The 24,253-nt window shown below is 36.5% G+C and overlaps 1 protein-coding gene across 2 annotated transcripts in view; it reads left to right on the top strand.

The window, feature by feature from the left end:
* Positions 1–24,253, top strand: part of CFTR (CF transmembrane conductance regulator) — a 187,169-nt gene that overhangs the window by 42,321 nt on the left and 120,595 nt on the right. For both annotated transcript variants that reach the window (XM_040472161.1, XM_040472160.1), the window contains exons 4-9: positions 7,766–7,981; positions 10,950–11,039; positions 11,892–12,055; positions 12,898–13,023; positions 17,701–17,947; positions 20,520–20,612. In XM_040472161.1, coding sequence (XP_040328095.1) covers positions 7,766–7,981; positions 10,950–11,039; positions 11,892–12,055; positions 12,898–13,023; positions 17,701–17,947; positions 20,520–20,612 — 936 coding nt within the window. The remainder of the gene's footprint in view (positions 1–7,765; positions 7,982–10,949; positions 11,040–11,891; positions 12,056–12,897; positions 13,024–17,700; positions 17,948–20,519; positions 20,613–24,253) is intronic.

Raw genomic sequence — 24,253 nt, 5'->3', positions numbered from 1 at the left:
GGACCTGAGCTGAAATCAAGAGACGCTTAACCAACTGAGCCACCAGGCTCCCCTGTCCCTTAAGTTTTAACAAAGACATTGAGTAGGCACTTGAATACAAGCCTACTGCTAAGAAACGGAGAGTGTTTGAGGCAATTCTGCCCACAGGTGGTCCCTGGCTTAGGCTCTGACTTATGTATGTTCCTTTCAGATGACTGGTTACCTAAGGACAGCTATCTCCAGCAAATCTCCTTCTTCTAGATGCCTGTTAGGTGGGTCCCCTTTCTCCTCTTCCTTCCCATCCCTACCTCTCCCCATATGTAGCTTCTTCTCTAACCCCAGCAGTGACTTGCATGCTGTACTCCCTAAACTCACCCTATATCCCATTTCTACTCACTACTAGAACCCTTATCTCTAATACACACTTCCTTGTGTTGTCTACCTGAATGAAGGCAATCTACACCTTCCCTCAGTTCCTGTGGTAAGAGTTGGAAGTTCTTGGGCTTTAGATTTCTTTGAATCATAAGGAATTTCTGTATCAGTCTTCTGGATATTTCTGTATCCAGAAGCTCCACCCCAAATATGTGATTTAATTGATTTGGATGGGCCTTGGGATAATAGTAGTCTCATTAAGGTTCCCAGGTGATTCTGATTTAGGTAGACAAGGGCCAACATTATTACTAAATGCATCTGATTTTTGCTAGAATGACCCACATTGAGATAGCATTTTAGTTTGAATTTTTCTTAATGATAATATGAAAAAACTGAAAAACATAAAAATGAATATTAACTCTTTTAATGACATTAGAGCAGTGTTTCTCAAACTTTAATATGCATACCAGTGACCCAGGGATCTAGCTAAGATGCAGGTTCCAATTTAGGAGGTTTTGGGTGAGACCCTAAAATTCTGCATTTCTAAAAGCTCTCAGGTGAAGGCCTTGCAGGGTTGTGGGAGAAGAGAAAGCCTTGGTAGAAGGAATACTGTTGTGAAAAGAGAAGTGGGCAGATTCATGAGGGCCAATGAGCCCTTGAATAAAGTGACAGAATCCCACTGGGATGAGAAAGTAGCTAAGGGTTTATTGGGAAATCCCAAAGTAACTAGTGTTAACTCTCCACGTCTTCCAGCGGCGCTCCTCCCAGGACCCCACTGGAGAGAAGCAGATGACAGGATGCATGGAGAGGGCAAAGATATGGTTAAAAGGCACTCTGTTTCTCTTCCAAGATTGCAGCAGAGGGAGATGTTACATCTTTTTCTGTAGGAAATTTGTTACACAGGTTTGTTGGTTTTTTGTGAACAATTTGAACAGAACAGTGCTCCAGGAGCATTTAGTGGTATATGTACTTTTGAAGGCTAACCTAGGAATTCAGTATCACGTCCAGTAGAATACTGTGTCTAAAACCAAATGCATCTCCTGTTCTTCCATGTGAAATTTTGGAACAAAATTGATTTGTAAATTGGGAATTGTTTGTGATCATGTTTTTTTATTAAAAATTCTTTTAATGTTTATTTATTTTTGAGACAGAGAGAGAGTGAGCGAGGGTGGGGCAGAGAGGAGGGAGACACAGAATCCAAATCTGGCTCCAGGCTCTAAGCTGTCAGCACAGAGCCCAAAGTGGGGCTTGAACTCAAGACCTGATCCGAAGTTGGATGCTTAACCAACTGAGCCACCCAAGTGCCCTTGTGATCATGTTTTTTAAGACTTAAACTGGATATAAGGGCATCTAGGACTTCCATTCCTGATAGGAACTTGGTGCATTTTTAGCCCTTGTAGCTAACCAGTATCCAATATGACTAATGAATAAAATATGTTTAAAGTGAAAATATACGTATGTATTTTCTTTTCAAAGATGGGGTATTTTTTTCTTAACTTCCCCAGGGCTTGCTTATGCCCTGTTGCCACAAACTTGTTTTATGATCTTTGGGCAAGTCAAAGAACTTTCCTGGATCTCAGTTTCCTTGAGTATACAGTAAAAGAGGCTGTAGTAAAGTGTATAATGTCTATGATCTCTTTAAACTTTTAAATTATGTGTCCATGAGATGGTTCCTAGAGAAGTGGCATTTATCTTAAATCACAGTGATCTAAACTTAAAACTTGATTTGCTAAGTTGATGTTGAACTAATCATAATCCTTGTACTGATGGTCAGTTGAGAGATAAACAAGTCATGTTATAACATTTCCATTTCGATTTATGGTTATGAATAAAGAGGAAGGCTTTGCAGTCAAATGTTTGGTTTAAAGCCCAGGTTTACCACTTAATAGCTGTGTGACACTGGGAAAGTTATTTAAACTTGAATAAATCCTGGTACATAGCAAGTGCTTCATAAATGATAGCTATTACTGGGGCTCCTGTGTGGCTCATTTGGTTGAGTGTCCGAATTCAGCTCAGGTCATGATCTTGAGATTCATAAATTTGAACCCACTTTGGATCCTCTGTTTTCCTCTCTCTCTGCCCTTCCCCCATTCATATTCTCTCTCCCTATCTCAAAAATAAATAAACATTAAAAAAATAAAAATAATAGGACTCCTGGGTGGCTCAGTCATTTCTCAGTGTATACCTGTGTGTGTGTGTGTGTATTTTCTTTTATGTTTTTGTATGCATGTTTTCTTCACCGCCTATTAATGACCATAAATCATATGCAATTTCCTAACTAAATTTTATTATTCTTTTAAATATTTTTATGATTATGAAAGTAATCAGATAATTACTGATAAATTTGATGTTCATCCTTCTAGTTTTTTCCCATGGGAATAGAATATATACTTTATTAAGGGAGGGGGATCATTGCTTTATATAATGTGTTATAAATCTGCTTCTCTTCTTAATGTACTATGAATGCCTTTTATGTCATTAGATGATTTTTTACCTAGTCACCCTATTGTTTAATAAATCATGTGACTGTACCATACCATAATTTTTCAGTTCCCCATCATTAAATGTTTATATTGCTTCTAATTTTTCATGATTGTAAACAGACCTTCGATGACATCCCTTTAGCAGATTTCCAGATTATCAAATTGCCTTCCAGTAAAATGTACTATTTTACTTTCTTGCTACTAAAGTATGAAAATTCAGCCCTCACCAATAATAGGTGTCATCATTTAAAAATTATTTTCAAATTGCTCAGTGAGAAGGAATATATTATTATTTTTCTTTGCATTACTTTTGGTTTCTAGTGAGTTTAAACAGTTTTTGTATATTAATTAAGCATTTATATTTTTTGTGTGTATGTAATTGCCTTTTCATGTTTTTTGTCTATTTTAGAGTTTGTCTTTTTCTTATTGATATAAGAGAGTATTTCCCCCAGCCTATCATTTGTTTCTAGTGAGTTTTACCTCTTATTTTCTTAACAATTAGAGGTTTTAACTTTTAGGGCATCTAGGCAGCTTAGTCCATTAAGTGTCCGCTTTGGACTCAGGTCATGATCTCAACAGCTCATGAGTTTGAGGCCTGCGTCGGGCTGTCATGGGCTCTGTGCTGACAGCTGAGAGTCTGGAGTCTGCTTCAGATTCTGGGTCTCCCTCTCTCTCTGCCCCCTCCCCCGCTTGTGCGCACGCGCGCTCTCTCTCAAAAATAAATAAACATTTAAAAAATTTTAAAAAAGAAGTTTTAACTTTTAAAAATTTGCTGCCAAATCTATATACCTTTTCCTTTGTTTTCTGCTTTTGTTATCAGACATTATTAAAAGCCTTCCTACCCAAATTATTTATGTTTTTACATGTTTTTTTGTTTATTTATGTTTATTTATGTTTTGCTATTTCAGCTTTTACATGTAAATATCTAATGCATTTGCAATTTATTTTGATGTATGTTTGAGATAAAAATGTAATTTTAAAAATGAGTGTCCAGTTTCCTCATCATTTATTGCATAATCTAGCCTTTCTCCACTGAATTAGAATAACATAATACACAAAATTATTACGTGTGCTTGAACCTGCTCACAGATAAATCACTCTATTTCTTTGTCATGCCATATTATAATAGCTGTATAATATGATTTAATATCCAGTAATGTAAACCTTTTCACACATTTTTCTTATTCCTCAGATGTTTTTGACTAATCATTTTTTTCAAATGAAATTTATAATCATTTTACCCATTGATTAGCAAATACTCACTTAGTGGATGTTCTGTGCTAGGTTTTGTGCATCATGTTGGGATTATTATAGAAATGAAGACAATCAGTCCCTGCTATTATGGTGCTGAAAATCCGCTTTCAAAGAACCCACCTGAAATTCTGGTGAAAGTTACGTTAGACTTACAAAATACCATGGAGAGAATATAATCTTTGTAATACTCAGTTTTTCTTTATAGAAAAATTTAAAGTCCTTAAGACTTTTATTTAAGACTTTAAAATATGTCTTAGTAGGGGCGCCTGGGTGGCTCAGTCAGTTGAATGTCCGACTTCGGCTCAGGTCATGATCTCACCGTTTTTGAGTTTGAGCCCCGCGTCGGCCTCTGTGCTGGCAGCTCAGAGCCTGGAGCCTCCTTTGGATTCTGTCTCCTTCTCTCTCTGCCCCTCCCCACTTGTGCTCTGTCTCTCTGTCTCTCAAAAATAAATAAATGTAAAAAAAATTAAAATATGTCTTAGTAATGTTTATAAATATTTTTAAGGTATATATATTAATTATTGGTATTTATAATGTCTCTTGTTATATAACATAAATTTTTATATAAATGGGATACTTATTTAATTGATTACTATGCTTGGTATGTAGGAATTTAATTTCTTAGTATAATTATTTCTTAAACCTCTGCCTATGAAACTCTTAATTCACTTAAATTTGTTATATGGATGGTCATATTCTATGCTTATAATGATCCTTTTCATTTCTTCATAATATCATACCTTGATCATTTCTCTTATTGAGTTGTAACAGCTAAAAGTTCCAGAAAATGTTAAATTGTTCTAACCACCAGTATTCCTATTGTTTGTGTTTGCCTGACCCTAAAGGTAATGCTTTTAGTTTTATTGATTAGTTTGTTAAGATTAGTTAATTAGGTGTTGATTGCCATTTTGAAGGAAAATTTCTTTCTTTATATTCAAGTATAGTTAGAACATTTATCAGAAACTGATATTGAAGTTTTATCAGATTTATTACAGTTGTTACTGAGATAATCATAAGTTCTTCTATAGTCTATTGTATTCTATTAATTTCTTAATATTGAGCAATCCTAACTTCTCAATATTTCGCAAATAATGTCCTAATATTCCTGGGATAAAGACATATAAATAATATTGTAAAAAAGTTGACATACTGATGATCGTGAGGAATTTAGTGACTACACACCATAGAAAATAATGGAACCTTAGAAGTTCTTCAACTAATCATGTACTTGTATCAGAAAAAATAACTACGCTTTGAGTTTAGAGGTATAATTTTTAAAGTAAATAGCCAACCGCAAACCCACTATTAATGGAAAATTAAATCAAAGTAAATGTGGTATTGACATTTGTCTATGAAGAGCAACATAGTATAGAACAATTCTAGAATAAAATATTGATCTAAAAGTAATTTTGAGGATGAAATATTGCCACTCTAAGCACACTGTGAAAAATTATATTTGTAATGCAGATAAATTCATACCTGTAATTTCAAATACAAGATTTATTTTGACTTTATTTTCCTGGTGTAAGGAGTTATTTTGAAATAAAATTATCTCTGCTAGAGAAAGTCTGACATGGGTCTATGAAACTTGAAAGAAATAGGGCATCACCTGCACAGATTGTAGTAGTTTAAAAATGGAAACAACCTGTATGCCCCCAGTTTAAGACAATGGGACATATAACCTGATGTATTCAAGGATGTCATGTTGAACAGCACTTAGAATAAATGTGTAGCTATGCAAGGATCAATGGAAATAAATGTCAAAAACACAGTGTAAATAAAGAATAGTTGCAAAAAGCATAGTATGATACCATTTGTATAAATTTAAAACACCAGAGCCAATTCTTTCTATATATTCTAAAGGTGGATACATGTGTAATAAAAGTACAAATCATATACAATATGATACACACCAACAAAAAAGTACACACTTATTTACTTTTTAAAAAACAAGTGCTCTTCAGATATAGCAAACAATTAACATGTTATATGCAGATAAGTTAGTGATTTTCTTTTCAGTACTCATCTGAATACAGGTTTGAATATGGCTAATGTGAGATGAGAAAACTATAACCCATTTTGTGATTAGTTTGGAAACTTTTAATTTTTTTTTTTTCAACGTTTATTTATTTTTGGGACAGAGAGAGACAGAGCATGAACGGGGGAGGGGCAGAGAGAGAGGGAGACACAGAATCGGAAACAGGCTCCAGGCTCTGAGCCATCAGCTCAGAGCCCGACGCGGGGCTCGAACTCACGGACCGCGAGATCATGACCTGGCTGAAGTCGGACGCTTAACCGACTGCGCCACCCAGGCGCCCCTGGAAACTTTTAAAAAGTGTTTGATTCTTTCCTTATATTCAGAGCCTTAGTCTACATAGTTAATTTGAAATAAAGTACTGAATATAAAGTATAGAATGCACAGCTAGTGATCAACCAATGACAGCTCTGTATAGGTTAGGACTGATTTCTAATGGGGATGAACTTGGTACAGAAAAGCGTTTTTAGTTATTGGGAATAAGGGGGCTTGTGGTATTGGGCACTTGCGGTTTAGAAAAGGGATTGTAGAAAATGGAGGAGAATAAGCAAATTAAGGGTTGAGGGGGAGTAAACTGAACAATGCTGTGGTACCAGTCTGGCTGGAAAATATACCTTTGAAATGGAATCAATTAGCCTAACATCACATCCCTTGAGGGTTTAGCTTCAGATCTCCATTTCATTGGTTCATCATAAAACAAGACAGGGGAGGTTTTGTGTTTTTCTCTCTTGAAAACAATTTAGTAAGATGGAGAAGAGTTAGACCTCTTGAATTCAAATCTATTCCTATATATTCAGGAGGAGGGGTAATGGATTTGATGGACAATTTGATTTACTAATTAATTGAGGACCCTGACTAGATGCATTTGGAAAGCACAACTTTCGTCTTCCTGTGTTAACTCACAAGGCTTTGAAGAGTTGATAAATCATTGGAAACTGGACTGAGGTTGAAATTTGTTGTAACACTGCTTCCCTGAAGTCCATACCCATTCCATACCAGGATGGGCTTGAGACCATTAGTGGAGGTGGCTGAATTAAATGCCACCAGTGCCTGCATGCTCCCTCCTCCTGTTGCCAGTTCCCCTTTATGTGGTTGCCTTGAGAAGCTGTTTTCATTCTGGAAATAATGCCACTAACTCCAAACACTTTCTCAAGTTCTATTTTGAAGTCACATCAGGTCACTTGGTGTCTTTGGCCTTAGTTTCTTCATCCACAAAGTGGAAATAAAAATGCCTACTCTGACTCCTAAAGCTGTCCTGAAAATCAAATGAAACCATAAACCATTGTTCATAAACCATGTTCATAAACCATGGTTCATAAACCATTCAGCGCTATGTACATATTACTGATTAATATACCATTCCAGAAACCACACCTTTACTGTGTGGCCACTATTCACTTTTCAGTCAAAAATACCTTATGCATAAACTTGTCTCCAAATGACTTTCACTATAACCAAAAATCAAATCTTATTTCAAAGTATAAAAATGAAAATAACATCAAGACTTTTACATATGGCGCAGCCCCCTATGTTAGCCCATTTTAAATCCTTCTCTAAAGATGAAAATATTTTTTGTTGAAATTGTGGGTCCATTTTATGCAAGGGAAATGAAATCTAATTTCTTGGTTTTTCCTCTTTTTAGGAAGTCACCAAAGCAGTCCAGCCTCTCTTACTGGGAAGAATCATAGCTTCCTATGATCCAGATAACAAGGCGGAACGCTCCATTGCAATTTATCTAGCCATAGGCTTATGCCTTCTCTTTGTCATGAGGACTCTGCTTTTGCACCCAGCCATTTTTGGCCTTCATCACATTGGAATGCAAATAAGAATAGCTATGTTTAGTTTGATTTATAAGAAGGTAATGCTTTCTTGCATAGTCTCCATGCTACGTGCAACATGTTTTAAATGTCATGTTGATACACATAAGGGATAAATGCTGAAATCAATTTTGTAGGCCTGTTAAGTAAATGGCAGCATTAATTAATGTTTCTCATTTTCCTTGGTGATTAATTCAGTTCATTTTGGCTAATAATTATTGAGCATTTTCTGTAAACTCCCTATGCTATGGATTTCATTTTTTAAAAATATTTTTTAATGTTTATTTATCCTTGAGAGAGACAGAGAGAGTGTGAGCAGGGGAGGGGCAGAGAGAGGGAGACAGAATCTGAAGCAGGCTTCAGGCTCTGAGCTGTCAGCACAGAGCCTGATGTGGGACTTGAACTCACGAACCGAACTGTAAGATCATGACCTGAGCTGAAGTTGGAGGCCCAACAGACTGAGCCACCCAGGTGCCCCAGATTTCATTTTTTAAAACTAGTCACATCATTGTGTTTTGGAATGTATGGCTCCCCATTAAAATGATACTTACCATCCGTGTAAAAGTCATTGGCAAAATGTCTTGTGGTAAAATGCCATATATCTTTACGTTCAATAACAAGAGTGTAGTATGTAATTGTTATTGATAATCCAAGCAATAACAGTTCCTGCCTTAATTAGTTGTGACACAGTGATTTTGTCATCCTTTGAGTCCTGCAAATTGAACATTTTTGCAACAACACATGTACTACAACCATAAGAACCTTCTCTACTTTTCTGTATGCATTATCCAGACAAAAGCCCAAGTTGCAGAAGCATGATTTAGGTGAATGCAGATTAAGACTTCCCACTTTACAAACACAATTTAATATCATTTCAGTGACATGCTTTGTAGGCCATGTGTGATTGCTTGGGTCTACCAAGTCATTACAGTAAAGCTATTTTGGTTGAATCATTTGGGTATTGCTTTACCCTTCTTCTCTTTTTCTTCCCCCAGTGTAAAAACTTTATATACTTGGCTTATAAGGGACATGGATCTGAAATTACCTCTAGCAAATAACCCATAACACTTCCATAATATATATGCAAGGTCAGTTGTGTCATAAAACCTTGATAGTCATACTTTATTGTTCAAAACAGCCTTTTATGGATGCACACGAAAAAAAAATAGAGTCCACAGTTTAGTCAGATCACCTCAGCTACAATGTCATCAATTCAACCAAGTACCAGGAAAACATGGGTAATAAATCAACAAAAATTCTGTTTTGATCCAGAAATTTTATGGGCTAAAGGGGATGGGAGATCAAAGAAGGAGAAGGTTATTTGTAAATTCATGTGTAACATTTAGCACAAATACAGCAGCATATGTGCTTTCAGACTCAGAACACGCTGAGGAAAAGTTAGAAGCTATTGCATCTATCCTTTTTTCTCTCATTTTTGAGTATTTGTGTTATTACCTGGTTTGTTTACCCCTCTAGCTGCACTTACTGGCCTGCACTGGCACCATCACCAGAGAATTCAGTTGTGTCTTCACGTGGCTATGGTTTGGTCCCTAAAGGAGCCTGAAGTAGACTGGTTCCGTATCAGACCAGCTCCATCCACATGGCAGGCAGCCACTAATTCTCCTTACAGTACCCCAAATTTTGTAATACAGCACTTTTTTGCTTTGCTCCAAAATCTGCAACTATGATACATTCAAATTATATTTTAAATAATGAACCTAAATGCATTCTATAAATGTCAAATCATTATGTTGTACACCTGAAACGAATACAATATTTTATGTCAACTGTACTTAAATGAAAAACGTAAAAATACAAGAAAATAATCTAAATATGAACTAAATTTATCTTTGCTTATGAATTTCAACAAGACAGAAATAATAACAAAAACAAATCTTCGCTGAGTGCTTGCTATGCACACCTGAGATAGATGAAGTCTATTAATGAGGAGTGTGTGACCCAGTCAGTGGAATTTTCCCCTCATATTGCTCTAATAGTGTTTTGGAATTAACTGCTTTGATTATTTCTTCATCTGTACTTATCTAAATTGTATTCATTATTCCACACCCATATTCAATTTTACCTCCTCGATAAAATCCCAATTTTTGTAACCAGGTATGTGAACTTTCTCATAACCACCCGGTTATATTCTGCTCCCTTGAACTCATTTATCATATCATATTTAGTTGATGTATGTACTAGGTTACCTTAAGGCAAGAAACATGTATTAATAAATCCTAACAATAATTCCTGAAGCCTTGAATCCAGTGATTTGCATCTCATAAGTGCTCAATACATATACATTCAATTGAAACAAATATTGGATGGGTACTCTCCAATCAAAGGCATCTAAGGGATAATAAATTCTTATTAAATTTTAGGCAAAGTATAAGTGATCTTTCATAATTATTATTAATTTATCTACTTACCAGTTCTATTTGTGTATAGGGATGTATTTTTTTCTGTGTAATATTTAAGGATTTTGTGTTGTTAATCTTTCACAAAGTCATTAATGATTCAATTATTCATAATATACTTTTATTGACTTTAATTGTCATTTTATTCAATAGAATTACTATAGGACTCCACTATAGAAAAATAGAGTTACTATAAGATTATAGGCTTTAATCTCAAATTTTGCTGCCTATAAAAACCAAACCAAACCAAACCAAACCAAACCAAACCAAACCCACCAAAATCTCCACACCATATGAATGGACATTTAAGTGTAATATCATTACTGCTGTGGAGTAGAAAGGATGTTCTTACTATATAGATGCTGGAAAATAAAATAACTACAGGCATGCCAGTATAATATATTTTGTGAAGAGAAATATTTATAAATCGGAGAATATCCTAAGCTAGATAAACATAAAATAATTTTCATTACCTTTACTTAAAAACGCATGCATAGTCACCTAATTCTTCAGCTGTATTATAATGTTATTTATAAATATTCTTTTTGTCTTCTCTTTGTCAACATCACCTAACTTCCGATTTTCCTTTTAGACTTTAAAGCTGTCAAGCCGTGTTCTGGATAAAATAAGTATTGGACAACTTGTTAGTCTCCTTTCCAACAACCTGAACAAATTTGATGAAGTATGTACCTACTGATTTATGCATTATTGTTATAAATCATACAGTCCCAAGGGTTTTTCTGGGTTAGTTGATGGTAATATGTGGCTAAATCATAGACATCCCTACCTTCCCTATTCCTGCAAGGTTGGGTTGCATAGGACAGTGCCATTCTGGGGGCTTACAGAACCAGCCGATACAAAGGCATCTCAGCTTGCTGCATATTTAATGAGGTGTTTCAAAATTCATTTTTTATCAGATCTTGTTTCCTTTTAATACTTTACATCTGTTATTTACTTTGGCTGAATATGATACTCTGAGCAATTCTTGTTCAGTGCTGTCTTATGACACAAATAATTGCAAGGTCTTTGAGGACACATAATGTGTTTTATTTATCTTAGCATTTTCAGTATGTAGCATAATGTTAAACCCACAGCAGGTGCTACATAAATTACTAATGAATTGAGCCTGCATTTACTCTGAATATTTTGTCAGGTGATAGAGTTGTTACCTTGAGCCTTTGGAAAACCTTTTGCTCTTACATGTTTATACCATGGCTCTTGCTTTATCCAAATAAAAGTAAATTATTTAAAATAAGTCCCTGACCTGATACTTAAGATATTTAATTTTAATTCCATTGAATAAAAACACCCCGAAAATGCAACAACTTGAAATTTGTTCCTTGGGAAATCCTAGTCTATTTGTAGAATGTTTAAGCACACTGATGTGTGCTTCGTGTAACAAACACATTGAGTTTAGCACAGTGGGAACCATGATGTGTTTGATTGTATAAGCTCGCTGTGCTCAATTTCTCCCATCTTAGGCTTGTTTGCTTGTTTGTTTGTTACTGGTTTTCACTGTGATTTTATTTCGCAGGGACTTGCACTGGCACATTTTGTGTGGATTGCTCCTTTGCAAGTGGCTCTCCTCATGGGGCTCCTCTGGGACTTGTTACAGGCCTCTGCCTTCTGTGGTCTTGCTTTCCTCATAATCCTTGCCCTTTTTCAAGCTGCACTGGGAAGAATGATGATGAAGTACAGGTAGCACTCTGGTTACATAGCTTGGAAGGATTTTAAGTTAAATATTCCAAAAGTCTAGTAAAACCAGGGACTGCTCTATATACTGAACTGGGATCTACTTCCTGGATGTCACTAAAAAGGAGTTATTTTAATAGTGTAAATCATACTCAGTGTATTAAGGGACTTTTTTTTTGCTTATCAATCTATAGAATTTCTTTTTAAATATCTTAATATTCAGTTCATTTTTATGTATTATAATATTTAGGTAGAATGGATAAAACATATATGTACATGGGAGTGAATGCATAAATGTTGGATAGAATTTTATAGGTTTTTCCTACTCTGGTTCAAGGATGATCACACTACAGCCTTGGTTACTTTTTAGTAGAGAATGAGTTAATGATACAAGTCACAGCTTATGATAGAGGACTTCTAGAGTTTGTCAGCTAGAAGATGATAGCATGTATACAAAATGTGGAATCTGCTAACTCTTGGTTTAAATACCAGACTGCATGCTTACTAGTTATGTGACCTGACTCAAGTCACTTGGCCTTACTGAGTCTCTGTTTTTTTTTATCTTTAAAATGGAGATAACCACTACTTCTAGACTTCCATGAAGGGTACTACACTGGGATAGTATGTGGAATGCATCTAATAGTGTGTGGCACATAAGAGGCATTCACTAAATGGTAGCTATTTAGTGAGTGATTTTTGTTCATGATTTTTGTTACCATCTGTTAGATAATAAAATAAATGTTTATCTGTTTAATAAGAAATGTGGATTTTTTGAAAAAACTTCTGTGGTTCTTAGTGGTAATTTGACTTGGTTTTATTAAGTATTTGATTGATTAATTGATTTACAGAGATCAGAGAGCTGGAAAGATCAACGAAAGACTTGTGATCACCTCTGAAATGATTGAAAATATCCAATCTGTTAAGGCATACTGCTGGGAGGAAGCGATGGAAAAAATGATTGAAAACCTAAGACAGTAAGTCTTTCTGATAATTTCAATATCAGTAGCTATTTCATGTTTAATATTTTAAAGGTGAGTATGTCACAGTGGGATTTCAGTTCATATTTGAAGTTTCTGACAATCAATTGTATTAAGTTATATCAATATTCCTGTATCACTATCAAGTGGCATAAAGTCATTTTCATGGTCTGTATATAGTTGGTTAAGTGTGTTATTTTTTATTACAAGGATATTTATGCCTTATGAAGAATCCCCTCTATGTGTTTATAGCTGCTTATTATACTTATTTGACTAAAATAATGATCATAATGCTGGAGGCTGAATAAAACCTTAAATGAAACCAGTAGAACAATAAGTGTGCAAATGTGAACCAAATAAGTGGTTTTCTGTTCTTCCATTTCACTTATGTTATGGCTCAGGAAAAGTGAAAAGAAACCCTTCTCTTTGGTTAAAGAATCATTGTTCTTCCTTAACTTAAGAATAATAATACAGGATAATATCTAGTAACTTGTGTTCTAGAAACCCTGCATTTGAGAGGTCAGTTCAAGCAATGAAAGCCACCACCTGAGATAGAATCAATACTTGGCACCTATCTCTAGTCTTATTTCACCTCCGATAATCTCTCTTTCACTGACTGGTAAAGACTATATCCAGTGAAAAAGTATAGCACAGACTGAGATATGATTACTGTGGTAATTTGGGGTACAATATAAGCTATGGCATTTCTGTAGCCATGAGACCATTTCTTTCAGTCAAGTTCCATGTTCTACAAACTGCAATCAACAAAGGGTTCTAGGAGACTCAGTGATAGATATACTACTGTTAAAGAGCAGATAATTTCAGGTCCTGTAGCATATGAGAGTTTCACAGGGGAAAATATACAAAAAAGAGTACCCTTTTGGATGGTGTGAATGTGGTCATCAGGAAATTGTGCTGCTGATTCCAGTAGCCGGTGATAACTGAGCTGCAGGTGTGTGATTGGAACAACAAAAGAAATGCTGAACTATTAAGGCCTTTGCCATGTAAATAGAAAGAGTAAAAGAGTAAATATTTCCCAAACATTACTGTCACCCGTTTTTATTATGACTTTCAAAACAAATCCAGGAAAGGAATTATATTTTCTTTCCAGAAACATCCTTAAAGATCTTGGGGAATTGTCTAGTTGGTTGAAGTTGTTTTTCTTTTTAACAAAGTGACTTCTCTATCACACTTGTCCCCTTGGTCGTTTCTGTGCCTATAAGCACAGACATAGCAAGAATGATGAGGAGCTGATCAGAGGATCTGGTTGTCTCTGGATTCAAGATAAACTTCTGGTCAGGTCATTCTAGGTGACTTTTCTTGACTTTGGTTTTTATTTTTCCTCTTCCTCAAAACACGAAATTCATCCTTTCTATTCTGTATTTCTGTCTGGCCAATTCTATTAGCAAATGCTTGGTTGTAACTAGTGTGATCTGGTTCTTTAATCTGTCATGAAATTGTTACCCGAAGAGGCTGGGAAGTGCTGATGTAAATATGGGAAAGTAAGAATTGCTTCTCCTTAAAAGAGCAAATATAGTATTCTGGAAGCGAATGGCAGGATGCACTTCATAGGGGTGATTACCTCAGCCAACGCCATTGTTGAACTGGGCAGAGACTATAAAACTCTCTGAAAATCTATGCCTTTATTGCTCTTCTTTAACAAAGATACTTTCAAGTTTTTTTAAATAAGAAACTGATAAAATATTTTTATGACTTATAAGGTACAAGTGACTTTATTATGGAAATCACTACTTTTTGGGTAATTCTTGTAAATGTTCTTGAGTCCATTATGCTTTTTTAGTCATACCACTTCTTCCTTTTTCCTCAACTGTTTCTAATATATTTCAACAATTGTCACAAATTCATGAACACTTTTGTGAGCAGTGCTTTTTAGCATTTTATTAATATCAGCCTAGCCAATATTATTCTTCTTTCTGTTGAAGATTAAGGATTCTAAGCATAGATTCTCAGTGTTAGGCCCTCTGCCGTGCTGTCATTTACCTTGGCAATAACTCCAGCAGAGAGATGGTATGTCTCTCTTCTACCCATGTGGATTCTATAGGATCAAAGGGAAGGGCAGTTTGCTTGAGATTGCATAGCTGTAACTGGCAGAGCCGGGGTCAAGCCCCAGAGAGATTCCAAAAATCCCAATCTGCCTTCAATGCCAAATAACTGAAATAAGTAAGCATTAGACCACATTAGATTGTGAATCATGGTCTAAGTTGGGCATGTTGAACTTCATTTTCTTGATCAGAGTGCTCAGGATTATACTTTCTTTTCAGACTGAAAAAACCCAAAAGATTTTTTCTGAACGCTGCCACTTGAGAATGAGAACTTTTCTGAATTATACAAATGTGTGAAACCAGCACCCAAATGCCAGGCACAGCTATTGCTATTGCTTCCTCCCACCAGAACCGTCTGCTTGTCTGTTCATCCCTGCTTCTTCCCTTGAGAGATCTGAATAGGAGGATCACAAGTGACTAATTTTTCTTCCTGGAAGAGTGGGATGGAAGTTGAAGGCAGTATTGTTCTCTCTTATTACCAGCATCTGCACTCCCTATTTTCTGCCTGCTGGAGCACTGAAATCTCTTTTATATATGTTAAAAAAAATAGTTCCCGTTTGCAGTTCAGACTAGAAGATCAGAAGTAAAAAAAAATATTGTTGCAGGAGTGCCTGGCTGGCTCAGTTAGTGGAGCTTGTGACTCTTGATCTCTGGACTGTAGGTTCTAGCCCCACATGGGGTGTAGAGATTCCTTAAAAATAAAATCTTTTAGGGGCGCCTGAGTGGCTCAGTCGGTTGACTGTCCCACTGGCTTAGGGCATGATCTCACGGTTTATGGGTTCCAGCCCCGCATTGGGCTCTGTGCTCAGAGCCTGGCACCTGCTTCAGATTCTGTGTCTCCCTCTCTCTTTGCCCCTCCCCTGCTCACGCTCTGTCCCTCTGTCTCTCTCTCTCTCTCTCTCAAAAGTAAGTAAACACTAGAAAAAATTAAAAAATAAAATCTTTTAGGGGTGCCTGGGTGGCTCAGTCCGTTGAGCATCGGACTTCAGCTCAGGTCATGATCTCACAGTTCATGAGTTCGAGCCCTGTGTCAGGCTCTGTTCTGACAGCTTGGAGCCTGCAGTCCGCTTCAGATTCTGTGTCTCCCTCTCTTTCTGCCCCTCCCCGACTCGTGCTCTCTGTCTCTCTCTCTCAAAAATAAATAAGTGCTAAAAAATAAATAAAATAAAATCTTTTAAAAAATGATTGTTACAAATAATTATACTAAAGTGAGACATAGAGAGGATATAGTAGCTTCTGTCTTGTAATTTTTCAAGAACTACCTGCAATAGAATCACTTGGGTTCTTACTTAAAACGTGGATTCTGGAAGCCTATGGCAGATTTAGTATCTCTGAGCAGTGGGCCTGAGACTGCATTTTAATAAGTTTCTCAGGTGATTTTCACACATGCTAAGGTTTGAGAAACCACTCCTTTGTGGCTTATATGTTATTTTCAGTGTTCTCCGAAGCCAAGCTAGAATTTCTAAAATGTTAAGAATCCATTAGGGAATCACAAACGTATATTTTTCCTTTATAAATCTTGGAACATTGTCCTCATTTCCAAACTTATTTAAAACAGCAACCAACAAACTAAAAAACTGAATGAAATTTCACTAATCTTAAAAATTAATAATGAAGTGATTGGAGATAATAAAATATGGGAATGCAAACTGGTGCAGCCACTCTGGAAAACAGTGTGGAGGTTCCTCAAAAAATTAAAAATAGATCTACCCTATGACCCAGAAATAGCACTGCTAGGAATTTACCCAAGGGATATAGGAGTGCTGATGCATAGGGGCACTTGTACCCCAATATTTATAGCAGCACTTTCAACAATAGCCAAATTATGGAAAGAGCCTAAATGTCCATCAACTGATGAGTGCATAAAGAAATTGTGGTTTATATACACAATGGAATACTACGTGACAATGAGAAGAAATGAAATATGGCCTTTTGTAGCAACATGGATGGAACTGGAGAGTGTTATGCTAAGTGAAATAAATCATACAGAGAAAGACAGACACCATATGTTTTCACTCTTATGTGGATCCTGAGAAACTTAACAGAAACCCATGGGGGAAGGGAAGGAAAAAAAAAAGTTAGAAAGGGAGGGAGCCAAACCATAAAAGACTCTTAAAAACTGAGAACAATCTGAGGGTTGATGGGGGGTAGAAGGGAGGAGAGGGTGGGTGATGGGTATTGAGGAGGGCACCTGTTGGGATGAGCACTGGGTGTTGTATGGAAACCAATTTGATAATAATCTTCGTATTAAAAAAATAAAAAATAAATAAATAAACATTGAAAAATATTTTTTAAGTAAAAAAAAGATATTAAATTACTGTCAAATAGTAATAGTATTAATAATAGATTATTAATTATAGTTTAAAAATAATATTTACAGGTATTATGTCTAAGACACTGGTACATTCGTTACTGTCTGCCTTTCAGAGAAGGTAACTGAGGCCCAGAGAGATAAAATAACTGGTCCAAGGTCACACAGTTCATATAGGATGGAGCTAGGATCAGAACAACGGCAGAAAGCCTTGAGAGCCTATGTTCCGGTTTTACATTCCAAGATGCCTGGTATTCGAAAAGTTAATAAGTATCCCAAATTTTATATATTTTTTTATAGAACAGAACTGAAACTGACCCGGAAAGCAGCCTATGTGAGGTACTTCAATAGCTCGGCCTTCTTCTTCTCAGGGTTCTTTGTTGTGTTTTTGTCTGTGCTTCCCTATGCACTGATCAAAACAATCGTCCTCCGAAAAATATTCACAACCATCTCATTCTGCATCGTTTTGCGCATGGCAGTCACTCGGCAATTCCCCTGGGCTGTGCAAACATGGTATGACTCTCTTGGAGCAATAAACAAAATACAGGTAATTTACCTAACTGGGCATCATATGCAAAGATTTTAGAACAGTTCTGAGCTTTTCTAGTGAGCAAACTCTCTAGAGATCAAGTCTTGGTCTTGGGCCTGTTTGACACACAGGATTTCCTCCTCTCTTGAGGTCTACATGTGGTCTAATGAGCCCTTGGGATAAAAGCCTAGTGAAATAAATGAAGGCCTGTGAGATTCTCTTAAGATAAAGAGGTTGAAGAGAATATTGTTTCTGTATTCTGGAGAATTTTATTTACGTAATCAACCAATAGATCATTTCTAATTAACTTGGCAAATGTGCAAAAGATGGTAATAGTTTCACCAGGAAGTTATAAAACATTCCAGCTAAAACTAAGAATGTTCACCTTAAATTTTCTAAATTTTTCAACACACTTTCCAGAAAATAAGATAGATGAGAATGGCATTTTATGCCACATTAATTACCTTAAAATCCTAGCAATTCTGATGTAGCTGGTAGCTTGGAAGAGAAGTTCTAAAGTCCTCAGGTGATTATACCCAATATACATAAAGCTAGCTGAATCATCACCATGAGTTTATGTGTGGGTATAATTTTTATAATTAATATTTTTTGATATTCATTTAAATATGTAACTCAGAAAATCACTGTGATAGAAATAAAAACAAGGGTGAAGGGTAAGCCACTTTTAAGTGGTTCTGCCATTATGTAATGTAGGCTAGACTTTGCCAGGGGTGGTCCATGGATCTCATTTTGGCCTCTGACCTGTTTCACTAGAACTTTAAATTAAAAAAAAAAAAATTTGTGTTAGTTGCCAGCATTTAAAAGTTGGGAAATGTTACATATACAAAAATTATGTCTTCAATCTCTTTTGAAGAATTGGAATATATAGTAACTGGGTCCCTTTTCCCCCACAAGGTATGGCAGCTCCCCCTTCAAGGAGGGCCTGCCCGCTCCACTTCTACACAGTCTCTACTCAGCCACCCTTCTCAATTTTATAGTTTTGAAAATATGAGTTTGAGATCTGTGAGTTAGACAAATTGGGGAATATAGCTCCGAACCATAGCTGCTCTTGGACTAATCCTATTTCTTCTGTTAACCCTTCTCAACTGAGAGAGAGAGAGAATGAACATGAATCCAGACCCAAAGAGAGAGGGTCACAAAGACAGGGAGAGTCACTCAACAGAAACACAGAGAGAAACCAAACTAGGAAAGAAAGAGAAAACCCAAAATAGCAATAGTGAATGAGAAAAGAGCAGAGAAAAAAAAGCAAAAGTGAGTCAAGGACCAGGCTTTCCTCAATACCTCCTAATGGTGAGGACCTCAGGATATAGGCATTTAATTCTCCCTTATGCTCCCACCTTTCTTAGTTGAGCCCTAATCGTGTCTGATAGTGCCTTCTCTTAGAGTCAACGTCTGATGCTTTAAAATCAGATATATTTGGGGCGCCTGGGTGGCGCAGTCGGTTGGGCGTCCGGCTTCAGCCAGGTCACGATCTCGCGGTCCGTGAGTTCGAGCCCCGCGTCAGGCTCTGGGCTGATGGCTCAGAGCCTGGAGCCTGTTTCCGATTCTATGTCTCCCTCTCTCTGTCCCTCCCCTGTTCATGCTCTGTCTCTCTCTGTCCCAAAAATAAATAAACGTTGGAAAAAAAAATTTTTTTTTAAATCAGATATATTAGATCTTCATACCTTAACCCAGAGAAGTGATGCTATGGTGCCTCCAGTAAGGAAGAAGCTAAAGATGAGAAGACATTAGCTTTCTCTGTGTCCTAATGTTGAATTGAGGCACGTTGGAGGGTAATTCAGGGAGGCCTTATAAATTCATTACCCAGGTTAACTTGTAAGAGTAGAAGAAACAATCAGTTGTGTGTTGAAATCTAATATATAGAAACAGTTTTATAGGGGTTACTGGATGGCTCAGTCAGTTAAGCATCCAACTCTTGATTTCAGCTCAGGTCATGATCTCACGGTTTGTGAGTTCAAGTCTCACGTTATGCTCTGCACTAACAGGGTGGAGCCTGCTTCAGATCCTCTGTTTCCCTCTCTTCTCTCTGTCCCTTCCCTTCCCTTCTTTCTCTCTCTCTCTTTCAAAAATAAATAAACATTAAAAAAGTTTTAGAAAATACCACGTTTTCTTTTTAATTTTTAATGTTTGTTTATTTTTTAGAATGAGAGAGAGTGTGTGAGTGGGGGAGGAGCAGAGAGAGAGACACACACAGAATCCAAAGCAGGCTCCAGGCTCTGAGCTGTCAGCACAGAGCCCAACATGGGTTCTAACTCACGAACTGTGAGATCATGACTTGAGCCAAAGTCAGATACTTAACCGACTGAGCCACCTAGGTGCCCCTAAAATAGCACATGTTTTAAGAGTGCATTTCAAATGTGATAAATCCAAGTACTTGGAAAATTAACTTCGGAACACTGCTATCAATTATTTTATTATGAAGTAATTTCTAATGTATTCATAAATATATTCATAAATATTCACAAAATGCAAATACAGGGTACAGAACTATTAGAGTGTAAAACAGAGGTAATAATGCATTAATGCTATTTTAGTTCTACAATATATCTTTGCTTCCTTTTGTAAACAGGATTTCTTACAAAAGCAAGAATATAAGACATTGGAATATAACTTAACAACTACAGAAGTAGTGATGGAGAATGTAACAGCTTTCTGGGAAGAGGTCAGAATTTTTTTTTAATTGTTTTACCTAAATACTTTACCATTTCCTCCTTTTCAAATCTAGTTCTCATCCTAATGGATGAGAAAGTTAGAATGATAATTGAACTGGTAGCACCGGAAGGGAACCACTGCACTTACTTGATAAATTAAGAAGTCAGGGCCCAGAAATGTTACAGTGTGGAAGCCTCTTTATTGTTTTCTAAGTCCTATAATTTGTTTGACACAACAGATTAGGAAGGCATACAAATCTCATAGGTTTTGGAGCCTGATAGAGCAAGATTTGAATTCTGACTTTGCCGTTTATTCTCTGTGTAATCTAGATCAAATTACTTGTGGAACCTTTGGTTCTCCATCTATAAAGTGAAATATTAATATTTACCTTGCAAGCAGTGCCTAGTTTCTTGCAAGACTGTTGTGAAGCGTAGAGTGTTCAGCAGAGTACCGTGCACATAGTAAGTAGTTCCTCAGTAAATATTATCTTCTCTAATCTCAAGTTCTAGTCCAATGTGTTTACATACACAAGGCAATGTAAAGATGTATGAGAGATATATCAATGTGTTTTTTCCTATTTTTACTTATTTCCATTCACTATTAAAAGTTCTCTCACACTGGGTATGGTATGTAAGTGATGAACCACCGAATTCTACTCCTGAAACCAATATTGTGCTATATGCTAACTAGAATTTAAACTAAAATTTGAAAAAAAAGCCAATATGCTCAAAAAAACTAAAAAATTAAAAAAATAAAAATTCTATCATATATCTCAAAGTCTGAAAAATATTATCAATAATATTCAGCCTCTAAAGAAGCAATATTTGGTTATTGGGAATACCTATTGAGTTATTTTCTTATCACATATGTGCTGAATAAAGATAGAAGTTCTGAAACCAGTGTCTTATTGTGCATATTTCAAAATATCTGAAACTGGCTTTATTTATATAAGCAACTTGACAGCCAGGGCTTCATTTTACTTCATTTTTGAAGATACAGGTTAGAGAATAATTCTTTATCTGCCTGGTGAAGTTGTTTGTGGGAAAGTACCAGATCAGAAAGGGATCAGATTGATTTTACTTCTTTGTTTTTAGGAGTTTCAATTGCCCTTCTAGGAATGAAGGGAAAATAAGAGGTTTAACATTTTCCCTACTAATTTGAGACAATTATTTCCTTGTTCTGCTCAAAAGTCTTCCATTTCACTCTCCTTCCATCTAATAAAATAGGTAGCAGGCTTGAACCCTGACTATGCTTCAGGCTCTCGGATAATCACTTTATAAATGCAGTCTCATTTAATTCACATAACATTTCTATGACCTAAGTAATTTACTGATAAGGAAGTGGAAGCTTAGAGAGGTTAAGGCACTTGGTTCAGCTCATACAACTGGCAGGCGCTGAAGCTGAAATTTGGACCTCGATGTCACAGCCTCCAATCCTTTCCCTGAACTCTTGCTTCCCATTTGGTTGTATCCTCAAAGTCTTTGATGGCCACCTGTCAAACTCTGGACACTTCTTTTTCCCATTTTTTAAAAAAATTGTATTCAAATCTAATTTAATTAACATGGTGTAATAATGATTTCAGGTGTAGAATTTAGTGATTCATCACTTACATAAAACACCCAGTGCTCATCCCAACAAGTACCCTCCTTAATATCCATCACCCATCCAGCCCATCCCTCCTATCACCACCCCTCCAGAAACCCCCAGTTTGTTCTCTGCATGTAAGAATCTCCTTTGGTTTCCTCCCTCTCTGTTTTTATCTTCTTTTTTCTTCCTTTTCCCTAAGTTCGTCTGTTGTGTTTCTTAAATTCCACATGTGAGTAAAATCGTATTTTTCTTTTCTGCCTGACTTATTTCACTTCTTGATCACATTTACTCGGGATAGTGTTGCTCATTAAACTTCTGCCATGATGTTTGAAACCTCAACACCCACATGAGCAGTCCCCCCAACACTGTCCTTAGAACTTACACTTTCCAGGGACTTCTTTAGAAGCTTCCTCTCATAGGCATATCCTGAGCTTTGAGAACACCTAGACTTCCTCCACTTTGGAAATGTAAAATCTTTCTCTGCCCAGAATTTTCTAACCTTCCATCTCTATCTTCTCTAAATCACACCTGATGGTCTTTCAAATTCAAGGTTTCTAGTCTCTTTAATGCTCCCTTTGGACCCTGCCTGGTTCAACCTCTGCTTATTCCAAGACCTATCATTTCAGTTCTTCTCCTACAAGTGTCCCAATTCCTGTTTCCTTCCACTGAATCCTTTGCTGCAAAACATGACTTTATGGACTTTGGTGAAGGAGGTGCTATCTGGGAGAATTCTATATCTTATATTAGTTTTATACTATTCTTGTTTCAACCTCAGTGGGGCCTGTAAACCTTCTTGGGAAATCTTTTTATTTGTCTTTAATTTCCTTTACCATTTCCCCAGATGCTATTCCAAATCTTTACCACTTTCCTGAAACCCCCTACTTCCCTCAGGCTTTCCTTGCCTCCTACAATACATAAAGAATATAGAAGCCATCACTATGTATGAATGCTTCCAACTTCCCTGTTCACCCTTGGAATTATGTTTTTCTCCTTCCATTGTATCTAAGATGTATGTTTTTCCCTGCCCTTGACTGAGCTATTAATACCTTGCTTCATCTTAGAACAAGGGGGCAGCAGTCTTCTCTCTAGAAGCTTCAGCATCTCCTTTCAACTGATCCCTCTTCACATTCACATATTTATAAGTTAATTAAAAAATTTTCCCCTTGCTTTTGCCCACCCAGCTTCATTCTTTAAACTTTATCCCTTTCCTTCCCTTTGTTGTCAAGCCCGTTCTCATTTCCTCATCTTTCATGGGCTTCTCCCCACCGCAATCTGGATTCTACCCTCACCAATACATTAAAACATTCCTTTCTTCTTGAATTGATCATTTGGCTTTAGTGAACCACTCCTTTCATATTCTTTTATCCTCAGACCATGACTTCTACCTCTTCCCTGCCTGCTACTTCAATGGTGATTGGCACTATGTCCCCCCTAGGCTTTCTTCTAGCATTTCATGCCCTCTGTGGGTGACCTCAAGCTTAGGTCAACTGACATCAATGTGCTGATGAGTGTCAAATGCAGATTTCTGGCCCCAGTTTCTTTCTTGAAATTCATACATGTATTTCTAAGTTTCCTGCACGCTCTTCAAGCACTTCTCATTCATCACTCACCAAGCTTCATAAATTAGTCCCTTCCAGTGAGTGCATTTGCTCTCTTCTTTGATGGCATTACCATCCACCCAGTTACCCAAGAGGCAAGTCCCTGGTGATTCTGATACATGATTCTGCCCTCAGTATAAACCTGTGAGTGGGTAAAATTGCTATTTACTTACTAGGAAGCTGAAACTTAGTTTAAGCAACTAGAACAAGGTTATACAACTAATTAGGGCAGAGCTAAAATGTCAGCCTACATTTCTCTGACTCCAAAACCCTTTACCACTCATAATACTGCTCCTTATTTAATGTAGGAGCATTATTTGTTTGTTTAAACAAATAATTTTTAAATTATTTAAACAAAACAAAAGAGAGTGACTACTGCTTTATTGTGCTCAAAATGCTTTCATGTATATTATCTCATTTAATACCCTCAAAAACAGAGTAGACTGAAGCTCAGACTGAAGTTAAC

This window comes from Herpailurus yagouaroundi, unplaced genomic scaffold (genome assembly GCF_014898765.1).
Source record: "Herpailurus yagouaroundi ecotype Mexico unplaced genomic scaffold, PumYag 100, whole genome shotgun sequence".
Classification (NCBI taxonomy): domain Eukaryota; kingdom Metazoa; phylum Chordata; class Mammalia; order Carnivora; family Felidae; genus Herpailurus; species Herpailurus yagouaroundi.
The sequence above is the reverse complement of the archived record's forward strand: the minus strand, read 5'-3'. Positions and strand labels throughout refer to the sequence as shown.